Source organism: Salmo salar, chromosome ssa12 (genome assembly GCF_905237065.1).
Source record: "Salmo salar chromosome ssa12, Ssal_v3.1, whole genome shotgun sequence".
Lineage (NCBI taxonomy): Eukaryota > Metazoa > Chordata > Actinopteri > Salmoniformes > Salmonidae > Salmo > Salmo salar.
This window is the reverse complement of record NC_059453.1, coordinates 32,753,434-32,774,380: the sequence shown is the minus strand read 5'-3', so window position 1 is coordinate 32,774,380 and position 20,947 is coordinate 32,753,434. Positions and strand designations below refer to the sequence as shown.

General features: G+C 42.6%; 1 protein-coding gene across 1 annotated transcript; it reads left to right on the top strand.

The window, feature by feature from the left end:
• The first annotated feature begins 135 nt into the window (after positions 1–135).
• LOC106564897 (mucolipin-1) lies at positions 136–20,244 on the top strand. Its single transcript, XM_014131392.2, has 14 exons — positions 136–402; positions 9,074–9,312; positions 9,630–9,797; positions 10,269–10,425; positions 11,186–11,267; positions 11,606–11,702; positions 13,958–14,057; positions 14,593–14,699; positions 15,561–15,710; positions 15,895–15,996; positions 16,072–16,194; positions 16,648–16,854; positions 17,677–17,807; positions 18,075–20,244. The coding sequence occupies exons 1-14, from the start codon at positions 357–359 to the stop codon at positions 18,109–18,111; spliced, it is 1,746 nt and encodes a 581-aa protein (XP_013986867.1). The 5' UTR covers positions 136–356; the 3' UTR covers positions 18,112–20,244.
• The last annotated feature ends 703 nt before the right edge of the window (positions 20,245–20,947 follow it).

Below are 20,947 nucleotides of genomic sequence, written 5' to 3'. Positions count from 1 at the left end.
TTCGTTTATTATCTATTTCACTTGCTTTGCCACTGTAAACATATGTTTCCAATGACAATAAAGCCCTTTGAATTGAACTGAAATAGATGAGAACAAGCGACACCTTGTGCAGTCACATGATGACACATGAGTCATGTGATCTCGTCTGAGGAAGCGAGTTATGTCTTGTCCCAATGCTGAACCTATACTGTAATTGTAGAACACAGAAAAACGTCGTCCTCATGGTTATCTTCTCAGACAGTTCATTTTACGCCAACAATATACTCGCGTTTTATAACAGCTTTTATTTGCCTTATTTATTCTGAGACAGTTCATATGTTATGTCGCATATTTATTTATAGTTTCAAAACGTTTACATGGCTACAGCAAGCGGCAAATGCAACCACGGCAGCGCCGGTTCGGGTATGTTGAGTTTCAATAATTTTCTGACATGTCACTTTGCGTGTTTTAAGTGGTTTGTTACATTGTTGCATTCCTTCCATTGAAAGGAGGGCCCTGTGTATATTATGATTTTGGTGTAACGTAGCTCTACAGTGTGGGCTCTCTCGTCTTGCAAATCATCTCCATAAAACATATCTCATTCTAGGCACACAATCAATGGTGATTAATCGTGAATTAATGCATTAGTAACATGGTATAACACAGTAACATACACAATAACATTGTATAACACAGTAACATACACAGTAACATTGTATAACACAGTAACATACAAAATAACATTGTATAACACAGTAACATACACAGTAACATTGTATAACACAGTAACATTGTATAGCAGAGTAACATTGTGCAACACGGTAACATTGTATGAGGCAGCAGCATCAACAATGTTTTGTTACAATGTTTTCAAACACTGACTGGAAGAAGCGTTATTGCATAAATGTGTACAAAACCATCCACCCTCTAGTCCGTTATCCTCAAGATGTTTTGTTTTTTAATCGTGTGATCGCTGTTGCTAGGGATGTCATGCAGCTTTGATGTGTGTAATATGAGTCTTTGTGTGTATGCTATTCCTGAATGATGCCGTGTTTCCCATAGAAACTAGTAGGCTATCCATTCACAGGGTAAGTTGAGAACGCCTACATATTATCACTATCTTTTTAAAACGATGTCTAGAATTTCCCAAACACAATTCAAAACAATCCCAATCTCTTTTTTGTCTTTTGATGATTTTACGCATTTTTTTAGCTATCCTTCGCCTGGGAAGAAAACACTTCAATTTGCTTAACTTGCCATTGGCTCAACTTACCCCAAGGCAAACACAACTACAAGGATGTTCTTTCATGCCAGGTTTAGGGCCTCATATTGACGCTTACAGAGACCCCAAATTTTGTATAGAACAATTTTAAAATGATCTACTTTGGTTTATATGCAAGCATCACGAATTCTCTTCCCTAAATATTTGGTCAAATGATACATTTTGTGTATGGTTTCCTAGAAACAAGGGGTGGCTCAACATACCCAATTCTCCCCTACAGACATTCTGGATGAAATAGGCAAAGATAGTTTGCTTTATGTTGACCTGATGCTGACAGAATTTGCCAATAACAGTTTACACTTGTCAAGTCTGGGGTAGGAAATTATACCTGATGGCCACTTTCAGCAAGGATAATTGTAGCCTTGAAATTGTTCTATTCTATCCCACCATTGCAGTCAATGCTGTACTTCAATGCTCATGAGTCATGATTTAAGCAGTTATTCCTAAATTCCAGGGGTAGTGCTATCTGGAATCCCTGGGATGTCCCTACCCTAAACACTAACCCCTACCCCAACCGTTTTAAATTATTAGTTGGACGTCCCAAGGATTCCGTTTAAGTTCTAGAGCGTTGGAAGCTGAAAGAAACTATTGTTTCATGAGCCCCCTCCTGGACCCCAAAGAACCTGACTACTCTTGCTCCCTCCCACCACCATAGCATGTATGCTACATTTTAAACCAGACTGACCCAGGTTTTATTTTTTAAAGTATTTTTTTATTTCACCTTTATTTAACCAGGTAGGCCAGTTGAGAACAAGTTCTCATTTACAACGGCGACCTGGCCAAGATAAAGCAAAGCAGTGTGACAAAAACAACAACACAGAGTTACGCATAAACAAACATACAGTCAATAACACAAAAGAAAAGAAAAATAGAAAAATCGATGTACAGTGTGTGCAAATGTAGAAGAGTTGGGAGGTAGGCAATAAATAGGCCATAGAGGTGAAAATAATTACAATTTAGCATTAATACTGGAGTGATAGGTTCTCCAACTATCATACACTGTGATAACCTCCCGCCACCCAGTTTCTTAACTTCCTCTCACGTGTCCTAGTCTACGGTGCCCATATGACCGTGGACATAGGCTTTCATTTCTGCACTTGACTGTGTGTGGGTCAGGGGTTTAGAAATGGTCTTGTAAGCAGTCAAGCAGTTATCAAGCATTTGTTTTCTCATGCCGTAGTATACCTTTGACTCATTGTTTACTAGTACTTCATTTGTGATCTCACACATATTAAAATGAAATGATTCACCACAAGTGCACACTGTGGGGCCACACTTGCGAACATTAGAAACAGTTTCAATTAAAAACTGTTTCTCCGTCTCATAATCGGCATCAGCCAATTAAAATCGCTGACGTAGTTGTACGTGATAAAACGCCACTTGTTCGCTTTTCCCATCAAATAACCTGGCGTACTTAGCCCAATGCTAACAACACCAGCTGGACGTGATTATTTCCCTCTAACAAAATATGTATCAGCCAATTACAAATGTTGACGTTGTTGGACGTGACTGGAGATACTGGGATACGTTGTCCACAGAGCGGAAAGGCGGGCTGTCAAGCTCCTGCCTATTCATCTCTTTGGATTGGTCTGTAAATCTCGTTATTTGAATACTTTTTTGAATATTCAATGAGGGGTGTTGACGTCAAAAGCCTGTATTCGATGGAGAGTGAGATGCTATGCTATCTTCAAGAATATGCATTGACTGTCTCGAATCTTGACAGGGACAACTCCGATATGAAGCGATTTTTCTCAAAGTTGCCGGGATGTCATGTGCATCACACTTCTATCAGTAAACCTGTAACAACTGAAGCATTATGAAACTTCTGTTAGATCAAATAAGCCTCATGTATCTAAATAGCAATACATTATATTCTTGACTAAATTCAACATTCTCTCATTTCCCCCCATACAAAAACTCCTCACTTGCTTAAATATTAATGATCTGCTTATGCGGATAGATTTTGTGCGGAGTAAACCCTCTCGCTTCGCCTCTTCCTCTCTGACGTGACCGAACACTTTTTCAAGAGAACGTCCTTAGCAGAAGTCACGCGGCACCATCTGCTAATCAAAGTTACTAAAACACGTACAAAAGTTCAATTGGATAGATAGCTCACAGTGTTGAGATCCAGGTTTCTGGTCATTTTCGCAGTTTGCGATGTTCAAATCCCAGTTGAGATATAGATTTTTCCTTTGAAAATTCCTGGAGAATCACATGTATTTATTTTTACATTTTGTGTTGCAAAGGGTTCGGCTAAAACCTTAGAAATAAAGATAACAAGTATATTTAATGAGGAGCTTATTGGAATCCCCCTTGCAGACTGACATATAGGCTACTGCTATACAGGGGTGTACATCTACTGGAGCGCACCAGAACCATACTTTGCCAATTCTCAGAATCTTACTTGTTTAAAAAAAGTTTTGATAAAAGCTAAAACAATGTCTCGCAAGATCACTTAATGATTCATTAGTATTCTACATAGGCCTAACATACCGACTAAAATAGCATACAGTGCATTTGGAAAGTGTTCAGACCCCTTGACTTTTTCCAAATTTTGTTATGTTACAGCTAAAATAGATTTTTTTTTAAATTCCCTCATCAATCTACACACAATACCCCATAATGACAAAGTGAAAACAGAGGCCACCTGTGGTAAATATAATTGATTGGACATGATTTACAAAGGCACACACCTGTCTATATAAGGTCCCACAGTTGACAGTGCATGTCAGAGCAAAAACTAAGCCATGAGGTCGAAGGAATTGTCCGTAGAGCTCAGAGACAGGATTGTGTCGAGGCACAGATCTGGGCAAGGGTACCAAAAAATGTCTGCTGCATTGAAGGTCCCCAAGAACACAGTGGCCTCCATCATTCTTAAATGGAAGAAGTTTGGAACCACCAAGACTTTTCCTAGAGCTGGCCACCCAGCCAAACTGAGGAATTGGGGGAGGTGACAAAGAACCTGATGGTCACTCTCACAGAGCTCCAGAGTTCCTCTGTGGAGATGGGAGAACCTTCCAGAAGGACAACCATCTCTGCAGCACTCCACCAATCAGGCCTTTATGGTAGAGTGGCCAAAGGAAGCCACTCCTCATTAACAGGCACATGACAGCCCGCTTGGAGTTTGCCAAAAGGTACCTCAGCCTATGAGAAACAAGATTCTCTGGTCTGATGAAACCAAGATTGAACCCTTTGGCCTGAATGCCAAGCGTCACGTCTGGAGGAAAACTGGCACCATCCCTACGGTGAAGCATGGGGGTGGCAGCATCATGTTGTGGGGATGTTTTTCAGCGGCACGGACTGGGAGACCAGTCAGGATCGAGGGAAAGATTAACAGAGCAAAGTACAGAGAGAACCTGCTCCAGAGCGCTCAGGACCTCAGACTGGGGCGAAGGTTCACCTTCCAACAGGACAATGTCTTAAGCACACAGCCAAGACAACACAGGAGTGGCTCCAGGACAAGTCTCTGAATGTCCTTGAGTGACCCAGCCAGAGCCCGGACTTGAACCCAATCTAACATCTCTGGAGGGGCCTTGAAATTAGCTGTGCAACGACGATCCCCATCCAACCTGACAGAGCTTGAGAGGATCTGCAGAGAAGAATGGGAGAAACTCCTCAAATACAGGTGTGCCAAGCTTGTAGCATTATACCCAAGAAGACTCGAGGCTGTAATCGCTGTCAAAGGTGCTTCAAAAAAGTACTGAGTAAAGGGTCTGAATACTTGTGTAAATGTGATATTTCGGTTTTTTATTTAATACATTTTTTGGCAAAAAATTCTAAAAACCTGCTTTTGTTTTGTCATTATGGGGTATTGTGTGTAAATTGATGAGGGGGAAAAAACTATTCAATCCATTTTAAAATTAGGCTGTAAAGTACCAAAATGTGGAAAAAGTCAAGGTGTCTGAATACTTTCCAAATACACTGTAGTTTAACGTTGCTGTTAGATAAAAAACACCATTTAATTTCTTATGTAGGCTAAACTTACATGTACAACGTTTTCTATGCATTACTATTAGGGCCGACCCCATTTAGTCGACTGGTCGATTGTTTGGTCGACCGTGATTTTTTTGTTGAGCAGTGGCCAATATATAAAAAACAAATGATGGCACAAGAGACACATGTCTGATTCAAGCCAGTCTGAGAGGACTAATCCAATGCGGAGGCTGCGGGGATGGCACACCAGTATCACCAGTAGTACATTTACTGTTAATTCCCATCATTTCTCATCTACAATATTTGTTAAGTTATGGTAATTTCTGTTAATGCATTCAAAATATTATCATTATTATTACAGTCGTACCGTTGTCATTCTCATAGTGGACACGTTGTTTGCAGAGCGCACAACCTATGCTACACTTTTGGTTTATTTCATTCTATTTACGAGTAGTCAATTCTGTTTGTCTTTACTCGCCATCACTGTGGAGCTTCTCAAAGTAATTTTTTCTTTGCCTCAAACAGCAAGTAAACAAAGTCTGTTTTTACATCCATTGAGAATGACAATAGTTCCTCAACGTAGCCTATTTGAAAACTCTTTCCAGTTCTCCCTTTCGATTAGCCTACCACTCAGCATGAAAGGGGGAAAAAATGTAATCCTCTGATCCGGTGGAAACGTCATAAAATAGGCCTACCTGATTTAGTTCTTATCCCTTTCGCAAAATAGGCTACAGCTGTGAGGACCCAGAATATTTTATACAGTGATGCAAGCTTTGGGCTGGACCAAGTTAATACAATAGTTGATACAATGTTTCATGTTCCTTGCAGACAGGCCATGTGTAGCCAATGTGATTTATAGGATATTTACTTCCATCAGGATATTTTCTACCTGCGGGCTGCAATGTTTTAATTCTTGGCTTTATGTAGGCTGTTTTTACATATTGGCGATGGCAATCTAAGTTACTTTTAGATTTGTATAATTTTCATTTCGAATTTTGATTAACCACATGACATTGATTTTGAGATATGAGACTTTATTATAAATGAAATTGAGACTGTTCCACGAAAATGTGCATATGAAAATCATAACTGGCACGCAGATTAGTAGAAATGGTAGGATAACTTGGCACTCCAAATGGAAAAGTTTGCTGACCGCTGGCGTAGCCTATTACCAGCAACTTCAGGAGCATAATGGCAGAATCTGTGAAGGCCAGCAGCAGCTGGAGGAGGGGGGACTGGAACAGTATTTTTTCTTCTGGTTAGGCTATATTGATCTCTGGCTCCCTCTTTAGTAATTTGTGTGTTTTCATTTTTAATTGCAGTGCTTAAAGCGTCATACAAGCTCAGTAGAGTACGTAAAGTTGATTTTATTCAAATATATGGAAAAATACAAATTAAAACATTTCAGCCAATCGATTGGTCGAAAGAACAGATTACTCTTGGTCAACCAATATTTATTTTAGTCGGGGACAAGAGGAGGGCTCGAACCCATGGTGAAAGTGCACTATCGATTTCAAGTCAACCGCTTTAGCAGTGTGTGCCACATGGAAGCAATGGTAATAATGGTACATGATTTATTTTTTAACAATGTATGATAAACTTACATGTGTAAGGACATCATTTATCTTTTTTCCATTAAAGCACATGGATGTGTGTGAAACAGATTAGCAAAAACTGGATTTTGTCTCATATGCGAAAACGTGAACATTTTGTCTAATGTTAGTACTAGTAGCCTAGTTAAAGATGCATCACTGCAATATTGGCACACGACATTGTTACACACCAATGGAACAAAAGTAAACCTTGAATTTATAGGTTTAAAATATTCCTCTAGTGTCCAGGGTTGACCTATTTTTTTTATATATATTTTTTTACAAATGCCATTGGTTGGTGGATATAAAGTCTAAGATCTTTTATAGGCTGATGCAGTATTTGTTACAGGAAATAATCACTGTCAGCTGGTGAGGCTAGCATAGGGCTAACGTGCCACGTTATCTGATTGGACCAGCTACAATGTAGCGTTCTATAACGTGCAAGTAAATCAACTATTTTAATTGGCTGATGTGCATTTTGAGACTGAGAAACCGTTTCAAGTTAAATAATGACAATAACAAAAAGTCCACCTCATAACCATGTCCTCTCGCCACAGGAGGAAATAGAAACAGGAAACAGGAAATAGAGTCCAAGAGACCACCCAGAGTTAAGAGTTGACAGAGACGAGGAGCAGCTTTGCTTGTTTACTGGTTCCAGTGAGGTTGCATCGTGTAGCCTGCTCTCCCTGGGTGGCCCAGTGCAGACTGATAGCTGCTGATCCATTGTAGCGATACAGAGATGCTGGCAGACTGATAGTCACAGTGCTGACTATGACTGACGGACAAGGTGCAGAGTTGTCTATTAAGCCTTCTCTAACACACCATTGACTGCCCTGAACCGGAGGAACAGGGTTTTTCAGCGGATTTATTCCGTTTGATTGACTCTATCTCTTAGTGCGGCTCAGCAACAAGCCCTCATCATCTGCACTTTGGTTTTGACGATTGCTATCGGCCTTGATGGCCAAAATGCCCCATCAAGATCTGTCCATTTCTTGGCTCGGGCTGCTATTGCTGGCACGAAATGTTACATAGTGAAATTCTTTCAGCACAGGTCTGAATTGTTTTTGACAGGGAGAGTCACGCAACTGCTGTCATGTCTGTGATTGTTTGTGACATTGCAAGGTTCTGTGTGTGCAAGTCGATATATTGCAGTTAGGTCACTCGCTAGATAGGCTTCTCTCATTCACTTGGCCGAACTAAAGATTGTTAGATATGCAGGTGATTATTGTGGATGGCTTACTATAGGTAAACATTGAGATATCACCGTTGCCTCACACAATCCTACACACACACACATCAGTGATTCTCTCTTCTACGTCCGTCAGACCAGATTTCAGGTCTTCTGTCTGGTCTTCAAGTTCTGTTTACCAGAGGTCAGGTGACCCAATTCATGACAGCAGTTCATTTCGAGTTCCACTTCCTTTTTCTTCCATTACTGCTGAACTAGCTCTTTTACCCACAAACTATATGGTCCACATTTCCCTTCCAAGTCTGTTCTTGTCACGTTTGTTTGGGTGACTCAGAGGTTGAATTCAGCTTTCACCAGCGGTCTCTCCACTGAAGGTGCAGTGATTTAGGTTTTTACTACACCTTTATGGTTTATGTTATCGACGGCGACGACAATCCAAATGTGTAGCATCACACCCCGAAGCTCTGCTCCTTCGACAAATGACTAAGTCAGACGGGTGTTGTAGCAGCAGCCCGACCATCCCTGGAGTTGTTTCTGTGTCTTCCAGCCATCTCCAGGGGTGTGTTTCTGTCAGCCTTGAGTGGCAGAGCCGCCAGCTATAGCACACCAGTCACCCGCATCTCTTCCTCCAGGGAGAGTCTGTCTCACCCGGCCCACACCCGGCCCAGCCCAGAGCCTCTGATCTGGGTGTTGTTTTAATAAGCTGGCCTGTGTCACCTCACAGGGTTTTACTAGATAGAGACGTGATGATGGATGACTATATGAGGCGAGGGAGATTAGGTCATGTAATTAATGAAAGCTGCCCGAACTAGTACGAGAGCTGTCACTCACTGAAGGGTAACATTACGACACATAGCCTATTCATCAGTACGCAACAGTGTACTGATGGTGCTGGTGCTCACAAAGGAAATAGCACTAATATGGAGTGCCGTTGCGGTGTGCTATTTCAGATAACATTGGTGTTTGGCTCAGATATCCACTCCACATTCTTTGATAGGCCTGACTGTTCGTATTAGTCACTCTCACTGTCCTTCTATCGCTGCTAACGTGTTTTTTTTCTTCCTTTTTCTTCCCTCGCTCTCTATCTATCCGTCTCAGAGAAGGACAAGTTGGTTTCCTCTGTGTCTCCTCACGGCTACGGCTCCAGCGACAGCAGCGGCAAGCATGTTCACCACAGCGACAGCCATGGCTGGCTGGGGCCGGAGCAGGAAGAGGAGGCCCTGCGCAGGAAGCTCAAGTACTTCTTCATGAGCCCCTGTGACAAGTTCCACGCCAAGGGCCGCAAGCCCTTCAAACTGGGCCTGCAGCTGCTCAAGATTGTCATTGTCACCGTGCAGGTAACTACACACATTTAGTTTGATATGCACTTTGAGTGTATGAACAGTACATTTTCAACGCCCTCTTGGCAAAGCTCAGGTTTTATGGCGGGACCAACAATCCTGAAGTCCATAACAACTGACATCTTGTTTCATATGCACTGTTCCTAATGGTGGATAGGATGTCTGTGCATCTGACGTTTTGAAATATGTACCGACAATCTTTACAACAATAACTTCAAAAATGTCCCTAAGATCAAAAGGGGTTACGTTATAGTTGTGAACAGTCACTTTCCTTCAATAAAACACCTGAATCCCTACTTCCCTCCCTCCATCAGCTGGTGTTGTTTGGCCTCAGCAACCAGATGGTGGTGACGTTCAAGGAAGAGAACACCATGTCCTTTAAGCAGATCTTCCTGAAGGACTATGACGAGGGCTCCGATGACACGTTGGCCGTGTACACACAGAGGGATGTCTACGAACACATCTTCTACGCCGTAGACCAGGTAACAGTCACTAACGACACCCGGGTCATTTTCATTAGGGCATGCAACATAAAAAAATGTTTAAAGGAAAATGTTAATGAGAGTTTCAGGAAATCTCTCCGTTCGGTGCCTAATGAACACGACCCGGCATACAGACTGAGATGTAAACATGTCCATACAGCGCAAAGAAGGACCACATCGCGTCCCCTTCATAATTTCATCCTCTACTTTCAACTAAAAGTCTCCAACTTTTTAGGCCCTGTTTGAATATTTAGAATGTATCCTTTCCTTCCTGCATCATTTGAAGTAATCACAGATCTGAGCGAGTTTGATTGGTGAAAGCGGTAGTGTGGAAACGTTCACTAATCGTCCACGAATCCGCATACAGATCAGTGATTACCTAAAATTAGGGCGGAAAGAGGGATTCAACATTTTTAAATATTAGAGCAGGGCCTTATTCTCCATCCTCGTACCCTTCCTCCTCCCTCACAGTATGTGGTGCTACCCGAGACCACGGTGGGACGCTATGCGTACGTCTATGGGGTCGGGGTGAACGGGAGTGCCCTCTCTCTCTGCCAGCAGTACTACAAGAAGGGCAGCATCGATCCCGCCAATGATACCTTCAACATTGACCCTCGTGTTATCACAGGTATATAGATTTACTTTCTTGCATTATGCCAGAGGTCACCAACCCTGGTACTAGAGCTACACAGTGTTCGTGCTTCCCAAATGGCACCCGATGGAGTGAGAATGTGGTGCCATTTGGGACTCAGCTTAAATGTAGTTCTGTTCCAGCATGCTTTCGATGGTTTGTTGACTGGTTGAAAAAGGATGAGTTTTGTGCCAGATTTGAACAAAATCCTGCACGCCTTGTGGCTTTCCAGGGCCAAGTTTGGTGGATTGACCATTGCTTTATGCCTTAGCCTTGTCTAGCCTGAAGTGAAGTTATTTCATTTACTGTAACAATGGGGACTACCCAAAGAGTTGCTAAGCTGCTTATTTCCAGTACCACGTCATCTTTTCAGTAACAATTCATTGTAACTGTATAATTTCTTTCTTGACTCAACATGTGTACGTACTGTATTGTTCCCCGACCCCAACCGTGGGAAAGTAGTAGGAAGCCCCACTTCCTTATATGAGCTGACACTTGGGGCAATACTACTGGCTAAAGCGGAAACACATTGAGCAATGGACATCACCTGGTATTGAAATGGCCTACCCTTGAAGTGGCCTGCCCTTTGACTCTTGACATGATCACCAGAACAGAATAACCATAGATATATAATTACTAGAACATACATTTATATCAGTGTAATGGTCATTCTATTTCAGTGTAATTCTATTTCTGTAAGGAAAAACATTGACAGCCCCTGAAATGACTAACTTCTCTCTCTCTGTCCTGTTACTAGATTGTGTGGGAGTTAACCCTCTGTCAGTCCCTCGAGCGCCTTTAGGCAGTGACTACAAGAACTTTACCCTTAAGTTCCACAAGTAAGGTTTCATTTTTCAAATGTCTTTTCAAATGACTTCGGTCTCTCGTGTTTGCTGTCAGTCTAAAACTAAGATAGATGGGACATCCATCTTTGTAGTATCTGACTGTTGATTTTTAGCGCCACATACTGTTTACACACTCCCTATAGCCCTGGGTTATGTTCATTAGACGCCAAACAGAAAACGAACAAAAAACAGGGAGGTCTACCTGGACTTGTCCAATAAGAAAAAAAAAATGTTTTGTGTTGCAAAATGTTTGAAAACATCTCTCTTTGCTTTCACTTTGACATAACCCTGATATCCCTCTTCATTTTCTATTTCCACTCTATATTGTCTAGACTCATAAACGTGACGATACAGTTCCAACTAAAGGCCATCAACATTCAGACCATCATCAACAACGAGATTCCTGACTGTTACACCTTCTTCATAACAGTGAGTCCCACCCCCCTTCCCTCCCCCAACACTTCCTACAAATGGTCCTACCCAGTCTGTGTGTCACGTCCTGACCAGTAAAGAGGTTATTTGTTATTGTCGTTTGGTCAGGACGTGGCAGGGGTGTTTGTTTAATGTGTTTCGGGGTTTGTTGGGGTATGTTCTATGTTAGTCTATTTCTATGTCTGTCTAGTTTATCTATTTCTATGCTTAGTTTATTGGTTTGACCTTCAATTGGAGGCAGCTGTTTCTCATTGCCTCTAATTGAAGGTCCTATTTAGTAGGGGTGTTTTTTCATGGGTTTTTGTGGGTAGTTGTTCCGTGTGTGTAGCTGGGTGCCTCACGGGACTGTTTTTCGTCGTTGTTTTTGTATTAAGTGTTTATTTTGGTTTTCATCTGAATAAAGAAGATGAGCATACACATTCCCGCTGCGCCTTGGTCCCATCTTTACGACACACCTGACACTGTGGCTCATTGTAACCTGTTTAGTGTGTAGTAGTTGCTGTGGAAACCTTTTCATTGCCTGTATATTATAGGTAACCTACAGTGAGGGGAAAAAAGTATTTGATCCCCTGCTGATTTTGTACGTTTGCCCACTGACAAAGAAATGATCAGTCTATAATTTTAATGGTAGGTTTATTTGAACAGTGAGAGACAGAATAACAACCAAAAAAATCCAGAAAAACGCATGTCAAAAATGTTATAAATTGATTTGCATTTTAATGAGGAAAATAAGTATTTGACCCCCTCTCAATCAGAAAGATTTCTGGCTCCCAGGTGTCTTTTATACAGGTAACGAGCTGAGATTAGGAACACACTCTTAAAGGGAGTGCTCCTAATCTCAGTTTGTTACCTGTATAAAAGACACCTGTCCACAGAAGCAATCAATCAATCAAATTCCAAACTATCCACCATGGCCAAGACCAAAGAGCTCTCCAAGGATGTCAGGGACAAGATTGTAGACCTACACAAGGCTGGAATGGGCTACAAGACCATCGCCAAGCAGCTTGGTGAGAAGGTGACAACATTTGGTGCGATTATTCGCAAATGGAAGAAACACAAAAGAACTGTCAATCTCCCTCGGCCTGGGGCTCCATGCAAGATCTCACCTCATGGAGTTGCAATGATCATGAGAACGGTGAGGAATCAGCCCAGAACTACACGGGAGGATCTTGTCAATGATCTCAAGGCAGCTGGGACCATAGTCACCAAGAAAACAATTGGTAACACACTACGCCGTGAAGGACTGAAATCCTGCAGCGCCCGCAAGGTCCCCGTGCTCAAGAAAGCACATATACATGCCTGTCTGAAGTTTGCCAATGAACATCTGAATGATTCAGAGGACAACTGGGTGAAAGTGTTGTGGTCAGATGAGACCAAAACTCACCGTGTTTGGAGGAGGAGGAATGCTGCCTATGACCCCAAGAACACCATCCCCACCGTCAAACATGGAGGTGGAAACATTATGCTTTGGGGGTGTTTTTCTGCTAAGGGGACAGGACAACTTCAATGCATCAAAGGAACGATGGACGGGGCCATGTACCGTCAAATCTTGGGTGAGAACCTCCTTCCCTCAGCCAGGGCATTGAAAATGGTTCGTGGATGGGTATTCCAGCATGACAATGACCCAAAACACACGGCCAAGGCAACAAAGGAGTGGCTCAAGAGGAAGCACATTAAGGTCCTGGAGTGGCCTAGCCAGTCTCCAGACCTTATTCCCATAGAAAATCTGTGGAGGGAGCTGAAGGTTCGAGTTGCCAAACGTCAGCCTCAACTTTAATGACTTGGAGAAGATCTGCAAAGAGGAGTGGGACAAAATCCCTCCTGAGATGTGTGCAAACCTGGTGGCCAACTACAAGAAACGTCTGACCTCTGTGATTGCCAACAAGGGTTTTGCCACCAAGTACTAAGTAATGTTTTGCAGAGGGGTCAAATACTTATTTCCCTCATTAAAATGCAAATCTTTTTATAACATTTTTGATATGCGTTTTTCTGGATTTTTTTGTTGTTATTCTGTCTCTTACTGTTCAAATAAACCTACCATTAAAATTATAGACTGATCATTTCTTTGTCAGTGGGCAAACGTACAAAATCAGCAGGGGATCAAATACCTTTTTCCCTCACTGTATAACCCATCTGTTATATTATCCCTTGAAGAGTCCGCCACTTTTTTATGTTTCATTTTATTGGCAAAGTTTACAGCAAGTACTACTGGTACCTGTCTGATCTGTTGTTCTTTCCATCTGTTTCTACAGATAGTCCTGGACAACAAGGCTCACAGTGGTAAAGTGAGGATCAGTCTGGAAAATCAGGCTTTTATAAAGGAGTGTAAAGACCCCAGTGTGTCTGGCCACGGTGAGATAGAGTCTTGTTTTTATTAAACATTTATTTCACCAGAGTAATACTAATTAGACACCAAATGGGAGAAATGGACTGAAACGTAGGGACTACCTGAACTTCTGCCGTTGCTAAATATTTTTCTACGGTGTGCCCTAATTATTACGACCCAGGAGAATCTCTTGAGGTTGAAAAACATTTTTTTAGAGCGAGAGAGACCTGGTAAGAGATTTGGCAAAAGAAAAATGTAAATACATTTAGCGTGTGCATAGGTCAAAACAAAACTACACACAGAATGACCAGACAGAAATTTACCGGTATAACTTGTACCACAAACGGCAAGACAAACACTATGTACACTCTAAGCAATCTCCCCTATTGCCATCTTCATTTGACCTCATAAGACATTATAGATGCCTCATAGGAATTTTCACTTAGTCATGCATTGGTGTCAACGTGAAATTTTGACTTGTGGAAGTAAGGATTCGCCCCCTATGCTTCTACTTGATGAAAGCCACTAACTCCTCTCTTTCCTTCCCTCCCTCTATCTCAGCGGAGAACTACACGCGGCTAACGTTTGACGTGGTGGTGGCGATCGTTTGTATGCTGTCCCTGCTGCTGTGTGGCCGCTCCATACTCCGCGGGTTCATACTACAGGCGGTAAGCCACTGGGCGGTGGAGGGCAGGAAGAGAGAAAGTGGTTAAAAGGAGGAACATCCAATCTGGTGGTAGAGCATGACTCTTGCAACGCCAGGATAGTGGGTTAGATTCCCGCGACCACCCATATGTAAAATGCATGACTGTAAGTCACTTTGGATAAAAGCGTCTGCTAAATAGCATGTATTATCTGAGAACGTACTGTAGATGCATTTGTTTGCTTGTTATAGGGTTGGGGATTGGGGTGGAAGGAAGAGAGAGAGATTTTAGTTGTTGTTGATGGTAGTGGATTGGTATTCTGTGAATTGATTCCATTTTTAGAGTAATGCTCTTCGACACGAAAACCGAGAAGGTGTGAATACTCGTCTTTCCAGTATGGTCACCCAACTCTTCTCTGTCTCTCTCTCTCTGTGTGTCTCTCTCTCTCTCTCTCTCTCTCTCTCTGTGTCTCTCTATCTCTCTCTGTCTCTCTCTCGCTCTGTGTGTCTCTCTCTCTTTCTATGTGTCGCTCTCTGTGTATATGCCCTCTCTCTCTCTCTCTCTCTCTCTCTCTCTCTCTCTCTCTCTCTCTCTCTCTCTCTGTCTCTGTGTGTGTCTCTCTCTCTCTCTCTGTCTCTCTCTCTCTCTGTGTGTGTCTCTCTCTCTCTGTGTGTGTCTCTCTCTCTGTGTGTGTGTGTCTCTCTGTCTCTCTCTCTCTCTCTCTCTGTGTGTATGTGTCTCTCTCTCTCTCTGTGTGTCTCTCTCTCTCTGTCTCTCTCTGTGTGTGTGTGTCCCTCTCTCTCTTCCTGTGTGTGTCTCTCTCTCTCTTTCTCTCGCTCTCTCTCTCTGTCTGTCTCTCTCTGTCTCTCTGTCTCTGCGTAACAGGAGTTTGTCGAGTTCTTCAAGACTAATCTGGGCCGGAAAGTAAGCTGGGACGAAAGGATGGAATTCATCAATGGCTGGTACATCCTGCTCATCATCAGTGACGTCCTTACAATCATCGGCAGCGCAATTAAGATCGGCATCGAGTCCAAGGTCAGAGGGGACTTTTTCCTCTGCTGCTCAGAGTAGAATAGAATACCTTTATTTTTCCCAGAGGAAAATGCTAAAGAATTATTTGAAATCGCCAGCCCAAAAAAATCATCTCAGTTTGGGTTCTGATAAAGACCGTTGTGCTAAGCTCATGAGGCATTTATGAGTTGAATATCTCTCCATACAGAATATGTCATCGTATGATGAGTGTGGCATCCTGTTGGGGACCTCCACCTTGTTGGTGTGGGTCGGAGTCATTCGCTACCTCAGCTTCTTCCAGAAGTACAATGTAAGTTGCCTATAGACACAGACAGCACTAACGATGACAGTGATTCACCCACTCTCCTGCCTCTCTCCCTCTCAGATCCTAATCGTGACCTTGCGAGCTGCGTTCCCCAACGTGATCCGGTTCTGCTGCTGTGTGGCTGTCATCTACCTGGGCTACTGCTTCTGTGGCTGGATCGTGCTGGGGCCCTATCACGTCAAGGTACAGACAGCCACCATTTTGAAGCACAGACAGACATGCTAACAGAAGAAGGCCAATGACAGTGAATCTGGAGGGGACACCCTATATGGTTCAGTGATGAATGCACAATGGTGCATTGTGGGATTTTGCACAATAATGACGTACTGTGATATTAACATGTTATTTGTCTAGTATTAGAATTACATTTTACTGGCCCTTGCCAGTAAGATGGCCATAATGGATTTTCTTTGATTTATTTAGTTTAAAAAAATGTGTGTACTGAATCCTCAATCATTTTGAACCGATTCACTGTTTATATCATACAGTGAGAATGGTCATGTTAAGTCATGGTTGTTTGTGTCATTTAACAGTCTCTCTCTCCCTATCGTATTCAATTCATTAAGCTGTATTGCTATGAAATACATGAAATGTAATTTAACTGTTTCCCTCTCCCTCTCTCTCTCCCTCTGTCAGTTCCGCTCTCTCTCCATGGTGTCGGAGTGCCTGTTCTCGCTGATCAACGGCGACGACATGTTTGTGACCTTCGCAGAGATGCAGGAGAGCAGCACGCTGGTGTGGGTGTTCAGCCAGGTCTACCTGTACACCTTCATCTCCCTCTTCATCTACATGGTACTGTCGCTCTTCATCGCCCTCATCACCGGCGCCTACGAAACCATCAAGGTAACAACAAAGGGCACCATTTTCGTCAGGCAAAAGAGCACAGATCTGTGTCAGAAATACAGTAAACTCATTATAATCTGCAGTGTGATTTAATTTGAAAATGTTCTTCAACGATGTGCGTTTTCAGAGACCATGGTACAGCCAAGAGTCATGAGACTTTAAAGCCCTTTGTCTATGAAGGAAGTTAGACGTTATTTCTCAAGCCATTGCTAACTAGCGTTACCGCAATATGACTGGAAGACTATAGTATCTACTAGCATGCTTGCAGTTACCCTGGACTTCCAGTCATTGCTCTAACGCTATTTAGCAATTGCGCTAACTCTAGTTAGGAACTTCCTTCAAACTGCACGCAGAGACATAAAAACGGTATCCGCGAGTTCATCTGATAAAGGGCTTCATTGCCAAAATCCCGAAGTATCCCTTTAAACGGACTCGAATCCAAATGAATGTAAAAGAGCACTGTATCATTTCTTATTTGCTGCTTGTCTTTTACATTCATTTGGAGTTGAGGCGTATAGCTGGGTTTACACAAATTTTGTGGGATGTGGATTCATATTTAGAGTTGCATTCCTCATAAAGAACATTCATGTTCACTGCTCATAGCGGTACAAATAGAAGCCAATTGCAAACAACAACACCTAATGAAAGCCAACCGATCACAATACACACCGTGTCTGCGTCCCAAATGGCTCCCTATTCCCTATATAGTGCACTACTGCCTTGGTCAAAAGTAGTGCACTGCATAGGGAATAGGGTGCCATTTGAGATGCAGAGAATGAGCAACCTAAACGTGGATGCCTGTCTCCTCTCCTGTCCCTCCAGCACCAAACCCAGGAGCCCTACCACATTACGGACCTGCACGCATTCATCGCAGAGTGCACTGACACGCCCAGCTCGGGGATGTTCCGGGGCCTAGAAACCTCGCCCTGCTCTTTCTTCTGCTGCTGTGACAGGTGGGTCAAAGGGCACAGGTCAAGACTGAAGGTAGAGTTCAAGGCCGGGTTCAGAAACCACCCTCCAGCTCCTAACCTCTTCAGTGTTTGCCGATCTGAAGGAGTCAGATGGGTGTAAGTTGATGGTGATGGCTCCACCTAGGCTTGATGGGGATGGATGTTCCTCTGTAGAATGATCAGAATATCCTTTCTATCATGGTTGAGAGACGTTTATGTTTTTCTACATGTGTATGCGCGATCGTGTTACCTGTTTGTTTCTTCCCTCAGAACGACAACATACGAGGATGTCCTTTTGGTGAACTGACTGGGCTGGGGTGTCTGGACCTACAGCGCTCTCTGCTGGCCGGAGTGCCACACTGCATCCCGCTTTTCATTGTCGTCGCCATCAAATCTGGTTCAGGCATGAGCACTTACTTGAATGAGGAGCCTCAGTTCAACCATATACAAACAGAGGACTATGAGCTGAAAGCCTAATCTTTTTTTGATTGGATTCATTGGCCAGACCTCCTGCATTGTGTGAATGTTACAGGGATGTTGCCTGGATGTTACACAGTAACATACAGCTCAACACAGCATTCCCCACACAGAAAGAGAACAACATTATTTTCGCAACAATCTGGATATATGCACAATCCATACTTGCTGAGGACCATAGTGCAAAGTGAAATGTCTTGTTAGCACTAATGCTAACGTTTAGCTGCTTTTAATTGTTTTAACTGGGTTTTTAGATGTTAGGTAAGCTGCACAAGGGACAAGAACTGGACAAGGCATGTTTTTTTTAATATCAGAAGTTCTGGTTATATATGAAGGGGATGACAATGACATGCATACTTCATACTAGGCCAGAGACTGCTCTGGAGTAGCATTCCCACTGTCCCTAAGGAGAGGGCACTTAAGCCCAAGTCACATGACTCACCCAAGAACGTCATTGCCCTGTCATGAGGCGCAAGTCCAGCAAGAACTGCTGAGAGCAAGGCTGGCTTCGCCGCAGTGCTTTGTGTTCACCACTGCTGCACTCAAGTGTACAAGTAAATTGAACTTAAACCCTGCACTGTGCCTGGACCCAATGGCTCCCTCGATAGCCTTAATCTTTGCTCAGATGTACAAATCTCCTGTAGTTTCAGTAGGTGTTAATCCGATGACACGGCAAACAGGGTAAACGTCAGTGCTATTGTTGAGTTGTACGTTTCAAGTTGTACACTGTACATGTCCTGTTCACGATGCACAAATGATGCTGCTTCATCAGAGTTCATTTGAAAGGGGACCCGTAGTGAAGTAGTCAAATCCACTCCGAGTCTCACAAAGACCCACTAACACAATACCCACCATGGCACAACATTCCGGTCGCAATGGTAATGTGACTTTCCAATTTTGCCTTAAATGAGGAAACTACATGATTGGAAAATGGAGAGCTCATCTATTTTTTTTTGGGGGGGGGGGTGAATTTTTAAAAGGCCTAAGCTCCAGTCATGGACAATATGGATGGAGAACTGCAGATTGTATCCGACTGGTCTAAAGAACAAAGACTGCCTGCGAGTAACGAGGAGAGGATAACGAGCAGGCAGGACAGCTAAACGAGGCCAGAGGGATGGGGTATTTGCGAGCACGGCAGTAATGCCTGTGATGTTGACCCAGAAGAATCCTCTTACATATGTTTCCTTCCCATCCTGTTTTATGCCTCATAATGATGCCTAGTTTAAAACTAGCCAATTGCTTTGTCCTAGTGAAAGTTTAAATTTTTTTATTTATTTTTTTTAATGTTGGGTTGTTTCGGTATCTATAGAGAAACGCCTAAGGGGAGTGTGGTCTTCAGGTTCAGACTCCAGAAAGTGGTCATGCATTGAGCTTTGTACTCCAATCACTATTGAAGAAGAAGAAAATCATATTTTTTTTTTAATAGGTTATAGGCCTGCTTCCATTACGGTCCCTAGCTACTCCTTCTAAAAGTAAACCTTTTGGAATTTTGATAGATTCCAAAGAACCAAGGTGTAGGCAAAGTTATATGGGAATATAACCTCCCAAATAGGCTAAAAGCAGAGCTTTCACCATATCCGTTCTTTAGGATCTGAGAACACCAAAGGGCTGGAGGCTACGAGAAGTGGCTAGGGGCCGAAATGGTACATGGCCATAGCCTGTCTGCCGGTTAGTGAGGAGTCATGTAGCTCTTATTTTAATGGTCATATAGTACATTTAAATTAAATGTATGTTCTTAACTAAGCAGTACACAAACAGGATTTGTTTTTGGCCTTGCGTTTGTATATTGTAGTATTAGACACTTAGATGTCCTGTCCGAGCAGTCTGTAGACATGTATACAGTTCATTGTGTAATCTTTTTTTTTATGTTGATCTTACTTGAACATTGTTTTGAGTATGTTGGATCTCTGTGCCACACTCAGTACGAAGCCAAACCACTGATGATTAAATGCCTGTTTGTTCACCTGGCTGGAAATACTTTGGAGAAGTAGGAGGTGGCAAACGCTTTGGGCTGCTTTCCCGATTCTCCACCCTTCTCCCGAAGTCTGCACTTGCACGCATCAATGGATTTAAAAGCAATGGATTGGTGTAATCATTGGCTAGAGGGAATGTCCTCTTGTTAAGTCTATGACAGGAAGTGTGCAAATGCACTTTTTTGGAAAAAGGGTGAAGAATCAGGACGCAGCAATACTTTGGTTTCTTCACCACTTGATTTAGATCCAAACAAAGCCGGTCAAATTGTCTGCTTTGTTCGTGTTTGAGTTATATATTATTTGCATGAAACTCAACTCTAGGCCCATAGTCAAGCTTACAGTATAAAGTGTGTGACAGAAAATGATGAGTTTACCACAGGATGTAATTACCTGAAGTTACCAGAAGGGGGAATATGGGCTTTTGCACCCCTCGGACTCAGACAATAACATCCTAAAGGAGGAGAATAGACCACCTTACATCCAAGTTCTGTTTATTAGATAGACAGAGACAATAGGGATCTAATACAACCGAAGACTAAATTATAGTATTATAGTACAACAAATACCATAGATACATTTACACAATTCATGTAACATTCAATATGCACAAATTCGGCACCGTCCAGATATCAAAATGGCAATGGTAGATCTCCTTACATAGAACACATGTGCCCATATCCTGGTAACACAGGA